The sequence below is a fragment of the Vicia villosa genome, unplaced genomic scaffold (assembly GCF_029867415.1).
Source record: "Vicia villosa cultivar HV-30 ecotype Madison, WI unplaced genomic scaffold, Vvil1.0 ctg.001125F_1_1, whole genome shotgun sequence".
Lineage (NCBI taxonomy): Eukaryota > Viridiplantae > Streptophyta > Magnoliopsida > Fabales > Fabaceae > Vicia > Vicia villosa.
Window position 1 is genome coordinate 482,506 of NW_026705492.1, and position 9,284 is coordinate 491,789.

Genomic DNA, 9,284 nt, shown 5'->3' on the forward strand with positions numbered 1-9,284 from the left:
AGGAGGTGTGATACGTGGAACGGCCCAGTTGGTTGGTCAACGAAACAAATTATCTCTCCTCTTGCGATTCGCTCAACTCAATGCGTGGGGCCCAGTTTTGACTGCAGTTTGAATTTATCAATTTGTCACATGTCTTAATATATATTTACTTGTGTGTGTTTTATTATCAGCTAATTATTATAGCGCAGGTGGCAATTGCTTGAGGCAAGCATCCTTGAGGGCCTGGGTTCAACTCCCAGCGGTTCCCTTAATTTTTTTCTAGTTTCTTGTACAAGTATGCTTCAGGATTCCACACATGCTGCCAACGCACGCCCATGGTGTACCTCCAATCATTACCATTAGATCCTCATCAAAGCTGGATCCGACGCCCAGGATTGAGGGTGCATCTCAAAGACTTCCAGCTGCATCACACAAGATTGTAGCTAAGTTCTCTAATCTTTTTATTTATTTTTTTTTAAATTATATAATTCCTCTTTTGTTTATTTTCTTTTTCTTTATTATTTTTAAAGAAGTTTATTTTATTTAAAACCTTTTTTTTATTCTTATAAAATCATATTTTCATGACTCTTTAAATTATTTAATCGAACTTTCGATTTTTTTTAAATTCTCAAATATATTAATATATTCACTTTTTATAAAACCAGTTGCTTTAAACCCTAGGGTCCTCAGGTAGGTGTTATCCACTAACGCATTTTTAAGCCTTATAAACCTTTTGGGTCACAATAGGTTTTCTTAAATAACCCTTTAGGTACATGATTAAGATTTGTAAACTTTTTAGGGTTTGTAATCAATTAGGGTTTAGATCGGTTAATGCACTAACATTTTTCTTCTTCGTGTCTAACTTTCAGGGTTAATCAAAATTCTTCCGACTACGCGCCATGCCAATAAAAAAAGCTAGGTTCTAATCCTTTTCTTATTTAAATATTATTTTATCTTTTAATTTTTGCCTTATAGGTTAAATTAGGGTTTATTTTCAATGCCAAGGAATTCCTCCTACACTCACCCCTATTATTTTCCGTTTAATTCTCAGATGATCAGAGTCAATCGAAGGTTCAAGGAAGATCAAGGCTGAAGATGTGTAAATTAATTTTCTGCCTTTATTTTTCTGTTACCCTATAAGGGTTTTATTGTAATAGGTTGGGTTTTATTTTTCCCCACCCCCGCAGGTGTTTATTGTAATAGCGTAGGATTTTAACTGTTTTATTTTCTGCCATGGTTAGTAATCCTAGGGAGTGCAAGCCTGCTAAATAACTTAGATCACTAATTATAAGATAAATATCATCGAAGTTAACCACATGATTGTTGCACCCACACACCATTAGGGTAATTCCTCTTGTTGCCTTTGTTGCCTATTGCCTTATAATTCGGTTGCCTCTAAGTATGCTAAATAGTCAAAGTCCCTCGATTCCGAGGATACCTAAAGCAATGTTGTCTGTTGCCTTCAAAGTTATTGAAACTCCCTTGAGGTTGCCTTATAAAGAATAATTGTTCCAATTGCTAAGGTATCATCGCATGATGCCTAAAAAGATAAAATGACTATTATATCCTTCCCTTAGACTACCTGCCCTCTTTATGGCATGGGACAGTCTTATGGCGAACGATAACTTCGATGACCCTTCAACCTCCAATACAAGGACTTCCTACCCTCCTATGGTATGGATAGCCCTGAAAGGCTAAAAGACTTTTTTTTCTAACTTAAGGGTAATTGCTTTTTAATTGCTTGCTCTTTCTTCAAATTCAAATTCTTTTTCCCACTTATTTTCAAATACTTTCAAACAAGGCTACGCTTATTTACAAGCTAAAGTCCTTAAACAAAGTTTTTTCTATTCACACCCTACTTTTCAAATAATTCAAACTTTTTGAAAACAAAGTGAGCTAAGCAATTGAGAGCCCATGGAAAACCATGGATACAAAGGGTGCTTTACACCTTCCCTTTGTATAACTTACCCCCCGAACTCAAAATCTTTAAAAGGTCTTTTTCTGTTCTTTTAGCCTTTCTTCTTGGATAAAATAAAAGTTGGTGGCGACTCTTGCTATCCGCACATTTCGATAAAGTCAGTTCACCGTATTACAACAAGGATTCCAATTTGGGCATGACCTATAATTTCTCTTCATGAGCCCAACTTTGAATCATCATAACTCCTAGCTCAAAATGAATTTGGAGAAGGTTGAGCATAATTTGGAAAGCCCTTAACATGTACTTCAATTCATTAGTTTGGAGTTTCTTCAAAATCATTTGGGAAATTTTTGAAAAACAGGCCCAAAGTTTGAAGAAAACTAGGTTAAAAACACTTGGAATTTTTCTAAGTTTTTATAACCTATGACTTCCAAAGCTCATATCTCTTAAATGATTGATCTCTTGAAAAAAGTTCCCTTGTGAGAAGTTGTTTTATTTGATGAGATCTACAACTTTCATGTTGGAAGTTTTTTGAGTTGTGTAGGTGAAATTTTGAGATCCATGAACTAGGTCAAAATGCACTAGTTTGACTTTTTGTTGACTTTTTGATTCTTGATGAATTTTCTTGATTTTCTTTGGTCAAATGTCTTCAATAATCATATATGATATTGATCCTTAAAGTCATGTTTTGATCCAAAACCCTAAAAGTCAAAAGTGATCTTGTACAATTGACTTTTTCCAGATGAAGTGAAATCTTGGACTTTGGTATTAAATCAAGTCCTCCTCCTCAAATGAGTGATATGAATGGATTATATTGAGGTACTAGAAGCTCTTGAGTCAGGTTTTGAGTTGTGGACCCATGTCCTGATTAAAAGTCAACTGTCCAGGTGAATTAGGTCTGAAACCCTAATTGTCGACCAGATGAAATTGATGACTGTAGATCTTGAATTGAAGTTCAATGCTTAGTGGATATTGTTATATGGATCATTTGAAGATGATTGAATCCTTTAAGTGATGTCCTGGAGCCTTTTAGGGTTTCCCAAATGTGGTCCCTGATTTCAGTCCTTGATGAGCTCAAAACCTTAGTATGGTGATCTGGGCAAACCTGAGTCTTGATGACTGGTGTCTAATCAATCATAGGTGAATGAATGAATCATCTGAGTCTTGTGATTGCATTAGAAGTCCTCCTCATATTGATTGATCATTTGCTTGAACTCCTTTGTCCTTGAGCATCCTTGATTAAGTACCAGATGAAAAAGTGACTGCTCTGAGTACTTGTCTTGAGTTTGATGAAATGTCTGAAGGTGTGACATCTCACGGGGGGTCAAAATTAGGGTATGACAATAATAAAGCAGTGTTTTATTGTGTTAAATAAATTCTTTGAGCTCAATTCATTTTATTACTATTGTGTTAAATATGTTCTTTGAGCTCAATTCATTTTATTACTCTACTTCAAAATCAAGATAATTCCATGAACCATATTAATAAAAAATCGGACAATGAAAAAAAAAAGTGAATTATATCATTATATAGAAATTAGTAGTTGAAATGACACACAAGTGGATATCCAATTTTACAACTCTTTCTTCAAAGAATATATGACAACAAGACGAAAACGTGCAACTATCCACATTTTTGGGACAGTCTCGACGATTAGTTAGGTTTTACACGCTATAAAATATTCAAAAATTGAAGATAAGAAGTTTGGGTAACTGTGTTTACAAACTTGAAACTGTTTTAAAGAAGCAGGAGGTTAAACTAAATAACATTCTAAACTAAATTGAAGCAGGAGGCTATAATTCAAAGAAGCTTTCTATGTGGGCCAAATGAATTGTATATTAGAGTAAAAGATTCTGATTCTAGTCACTAGCATGCTAAATAAATTCACCTTAGGAAGTGAGGTTGTCTTTCCAGTAACTAAAACAAAATATTGAAAATTTCAAATAGTAGACAGAAATATACTTGTCTAAAATAAAGTACATTGCAATGGAAAGAAGTTAATGAAAATCAATCAACATTGTTCATTGTTAAAGCTAATTTTGCAGCATCTTTGTCTTTCTTTTGTTTCTTCCGTTGTGCGATGAATCTTTGTCTCTCCCTAGCTAACTCATAATCACTTTTGAGCCGTTTCTTATACCTGATTGGATTGGGTCTCTTTTTGAACTTTTTTGCACTAGAATCAACTACAAGAGGTTCAGCAACGCTAGTATCTTTGCAAGATGTAGACCTGGAAGATGAAGGTTGACCGGAAACGCCTTTAGCAACAATTAACTCTTCTGATTGCTTCCCACATTCAATAGCACCATTAAGAAAAAATTGGCACGCTTCAGGGTCCATGCAAACACGAGTTATAATCTGAAGCATAACACCAGAAGCTTGTTGATATCTTTGTGTAAAGTAGTATCTTGAATTCCTCCAATGGTGATGGGTTGTAACTTATAAAGGGATGGACGAATTCCTTTAGTCCAACGCTTCAATATGTAGTGGTCAGGTATGGTCTTCAAGGACTGGTATTGGACAGAACTCCCTAAGAAGGCTAATATCTTGAAAACATGGCGACATAAGAATCCCCGGTTCTGAAACATCCGACATGTACAAGTAAAAATCTTGTTCCCAATATCTATAGTAACAATCCTCTCATCAAGTCGCAAAGGATCTTGATCATTAGGAAGAAGATTTTCTGGAACTTCTTCGACCGACATATAAACATTCCCAGCAACATTATTATCATAATCCATCTCATCGGCATCACGAACAAGTTGAATTATGAACACTTTGAAAACTCTATTAGAAATTGAACTTCTTGATGTGTCCTCCTCATAATAATATTTGAAAGAAAGATCATATTGCTTGTGAATGAATGCAAACGATGCTGGAGTATACTTGGCAACAACAGACCTTATGATTTGGCTGTTGGGATAATTGTTTCTTGGCCTGGTACTGGCATCCTTGTAATCACAATCAGCATGATTATCTCACATTTTCTCAACCATAACATTGAAATGGATAAAGAATTGCACAAGTGAGTGGTCTGGCTGAAGAAAGTGGCGAAGAAAGGCATTGAACGACTCGCTTAACTGTGTGGTCTTCAAACCAGCAGTGAAGTGTGATTTCGCCCAAGCAGAAGACCATTGAGTACGATTACGATGAATCTGGACAAGCCAAGTAAATTCAGAAGTAGCTTTACCACCAAAACAATTTTGAAGCATCTTATTCCAGTTGAAGTCAAACTCTGCCTCATCATCAACATTCGAAACCAGATGATGTAGTTCGTCAAGAAATGCAGCATTGCAATGAGAGCCTAAGTTGGATTTTTCATTCTCCCCCATGTGCCAGGAACACAACCCATGGAAGACATCGGGAAAAATGTTTCGAACTGACTTCATCAAAGCACAAGTTTGGTCTGTATAAATTGTAATGGGTTTCTTATTTTTCATGCACTTCAGGAAAGTGGTAAACAACCAATCAAAACTTGCAGAAGTCTCACCGTAGAGCAGGGTAGAACCAAATAATACACTCTTACGGTGATTGTCAAATCCAAGGAATGGAGCTGGTACATATGACAAAAACATATAACAAAAAAGTTAAAACAATGGATGTTTAATAGCAGTGTCATATGAAGTGACTAGATCGAACTTAATGCTTTGATTTATTATGGATACTCGTATTTTTTTAGACAACACGCATTAGACATGTCACATGTTTTCTTCATGTTGTTGATATCACCGCTCACTGCCAGACATATATACAGCCAGCTACAAATATTTCTGCTGTTGTGTGAATTCTAATGTATATCAATAATGCATAGTTGAATACAAATCTTAAAGAAGTGGCATACCTAAAACAATGGATGTTATCAAATTTATTGTGTCCTATTGTTTTCAAAATTCTTTAAAAGATGAAGAAGATCCCAGAACCAGCATGTAGTTGTCAAATTTATAAGTCATAAGTTTTGTTGTTTATTGAAGCCGATTTGTGTTATCCGACTCGAAGGATTAATCTGAGAAATTACTACGCAATAAGACTGCAATTTTGAACTTATAATTGATATTACAAATAGTGTACTTGTAATAAGGTATATGTAATAGTAGTTCCATAATTAAAAAAGTTGAAGAACAAAAATGAAAAAAGGAAAATACAGAGAAATGAATAGAAAACAAACCTAATGGACGATACTCCGTGTTTGTTCGATAAGTTGTGTCGACACTGATGAGATCACCAAATAATTCATAGTCTTGCTGCATTATTGAATCTGACCAGACAAAATGCTAGCTATGTTCTCTTCAAAATCAACTTGGATATCATAATAGAACGATGGGTTCCTCAAAGGTTCATTTCTAAGATATTGTTGGATCATAGTTGCATCACCAATGACCATTTCCTTTTGTCGAACAGTGGTGAGAAAGTTCTTTAAATCTTGAAAGCAATACCCAAGGTTCTTTGAACCACCAGCTATTTGACGCATAACTTGAAAGGAGGATCTTACAGACATGCCTGCTTTCGAATTTATTATAGCAAGTTATTTTTGAGGCTCACTAATCTCTCGAGCTGTCCTCAAGTAATGCGAATGCTCGGGTTTATGGATAGGGTGGTTATGAGAAACATTCCATTTGTATATATGATAACCTTTAACATTGGAATCATACTTCAACGAAATACTAGCTGGGCAACCAGTCCTTTCCTCGGGAAGTTCTTTCTCTTTCTGAAATTCAATGAGAACAGGAGTATCCGAGTTTGTCTTGTTCTTAGGATCCGCCCGACTTCCATGCTTGAAACCATGCTTGTTACAAACATAACGGACATATTGCACAATGTCAGTTTTTTTGTTACGAGAATCATAGAAGGAGTGCAGATTTCTTCTCAAAGAAAATCCCTTTTCATGAGCGTATTTAGCATAGAATTCCTTCATTGATGAAAGGTCGTGGAAGACAAAATGTTGCCATGATTCTTTATTTTCATCGGAGTAAGAAACAACATCTTGAGTGACATTTGTGAAAGATGAAATCTCATCCATTAGCAACGCAACCTACGAAATACAAATTACAAATTGAATAATAGGACAACATGGAAATATATAGATAAAAGATTATATATGTTTAATTCTAATAAAGCAAAAATATGCACATTACTCATGAAATCCTAACATTACTCAACCATATTACACATTACTTAGTGAATTCTTGCATTACCTAATCATATATTGCAAGAAAGAAATTCTGAAATTGAAGGGAAAAATTCTAAAATTTAATTTAACAATTGTAAGATCGAATACCTATAATTTCGTGGATGAAAGTGAGCTGTGAGGAATCGCCAGAATGAATTATTGCTGGCGGTGAAGGATGCCGACGTTGGTGATGTGTTGGGAACGAAGGATGTGGTGATCGTGGTGAACGGTGGTGCTCGGTGAAGGAATGATGCGGACGGTGGTGATCGGTGGTGAACGCAGGAGCTTCAGTGGTGAAGGCAACTGGCGACGGTGGGGGTGGTGATCGGTGGTGAAGGAGAGGAGCTGATCGTGATTGCCTTGGAACTGAGGAGAAGGAAAGAAAAAAATCACAAAGTTTTTTTTTTCTGTTATTAGGAAGTATATATATATGATGAATTATGTCCATTGGATTAAAAATAAGATCCAATGGCTTATGAAGGCTTATGCATGGTGCATAAGTAAATCCTTATGCATATTAGCCAATGCCTAGGTTGGCCTATATATGCATATATAGAACGACTTATAAGGTTACTTAAATAATATGGATTAATTGAACACCATAATGAAAAATAGACTTTTAAATAGGCTTTCAGGCCAGGGCAGACTCTTAAAAAGGCCAAGCCAGGAAAAAAAGCCTATTATAGGCCACAGGTCAAGCTCTGGCCTTTCAAGTTTATCGTAGGCCAGGCTCAGGCCTTATAAAGCCTAGTCTAACCTAGCCTATTTCCACCCCTAGGTGCAATGATAAATTCTCAACAAGAGAATTTCTTATTGCACCCATATAGGGTGGAAAACACCGTTGAAAGCCCCAAAATATCCTTCGGATATGCATATCTGAAGACACCCTTTTCACATTTTAAGATGTTTTGGATATGCATATCCAAAATGATGTTTTTTTCAAGTTTTATTATTTAAATGTGGAAATTAAAATATAACAGGTTGTTACACATATGGATATCCGAAAACACCCTAAATCAGTTTCAGATATGCACATGTGAAATATGCTCTGAGTCTTTTTTTTTTGAAAAAAACTAAAAATTTACATTGTTTTTGAAAAAAACTAAAAACTTACATTGTTTTTGAAAAAACTAAAAATTTACTATTTAATCAAATAGAAATAAATAAATTAATATTTAATTGAATTACTATTAAACTAATTATCACTATTTAGTTTGAATTAACAAAATAATTGTAAAAATTAATTTATTATTTAATTTAAATTGATTAAATATTTTAACGATTAATTGAATTACTATTAAATTAATTAATTATTATTTAACTTGAGTTAGTTTTAAATAAATAAATATTTATTTATGTGTTATTTAATTTTAATTAAATGTAATATAATTTATTTCTATTTGATTAAATATATAATTTTATTTTTAAATTTGTGTATTATTTGAAATTAGTAAATATTTATTTATATGTTATTTAAAATAAGTAAATGTTTCTTCTAAATTATTAAGTTAAGTATTCATCATTAAGAATATTAACAATAGAAATTGATAATTTGTCTAGTTGTATAGTAATTATCATTTAACATATTTAGGTTCGAGATCCCGTTGATACAAATTTTATAATTTTTGTTTTAAATTCAGAACTTTTAGTATTATTAGAAATCAAGGAAATTATTTGTCAGGAATGAAGATTTGCCTAGTGGTAAAGTTTAAAAATAAGAAAAAAATCGATTTGAAAAAAATATTATTAGAAGGACTAATATGACCCGATTAAATTTTATAAAGAATTAAATCGAGTTTTTTTTTTTGTGGAAGACTAATTTGAGTTGTGTAATTTTTGTGAGAGACCAAAATGAGTCTTCAATCTTAAAATGTTTTATTTATAATTATCTTGCACACATATTTTATAATACTTTTAAAGCACTCGTTTCAATTATAAATATAAGTAAGTACTTTTTTAAAAAGAAAGTTAAACTAATATTTTTTTATATTTGTCATGGAAAACTTCTTCATATTTAGTTGAGTAATCTATTGTATGATATTTTATTTCTTGACACAAAATATTCATGTAACTGTTAATATTAACTCGTAAATACTATGTGGTATAACCACATGAAAATAATAAATTCTTGTTGAGCATAAATAACATGCAACCGAAAACACTCACATTTATATATAACACTATGTTAAATGTGATGGAATGTACTAACTATGAGGTTGTATA

General features: G+C 33.3%; 1 protein-coding gene across 1 annotated transcript; it reads right to left on the reverse strand.

Moving 5' to 3' along the window:
* Positions 1-3,904: 3,904 nt before the first annotated feature.
* LOC131633459 (protein FAR1-RELATED SEQUENCE 5-like) lies at positions 3,905-6,389 on the reverse strand. Its single transcript, XM_058904175.1, has 4 exons — positions 6,155-6,389; positions 4,992-5,447; positions 4,267-4,871; positions 3,905-4,180 (listed from the first exon to the last, which is right to left on the reverse strand). Exons 1-4 carry the CDS (start codon positions 6,387-6,389, stop codon positions 3,905-3,907), a joined length of 1,572 nt encoding a protein of 523 aa, XP_058760158.1.
* Between the last annotated feature and the right edge of the window lie 2,895 nt (positions 6,390-9,284).

Excerpts from the sequence above, each read along its gene's own strand:
- LOC131633459 (XM_058904175.1), bottom strand. The coding sequence starts at position 6,389 with ATGTCTGTAAGATCCTCCTTTCAAGTTATGCGTCAAATAGCTGGTGGT. Across the intron at positions 5,448-6,154 it reads CATAGCTAGCATTTTGTCTG|CTCCATTCCTTGGATTTGAC; the intron begins GTCAGATTCAAT and ends CATATGTACCAG. Across the intron at positions 4,872-4,991 it reads GAAATCACACTTCACTGCTG|ATAATCATGCTGATTGTGAT; the intron begins GTTTGAAGACCA and ends AGAAAATGTGAG.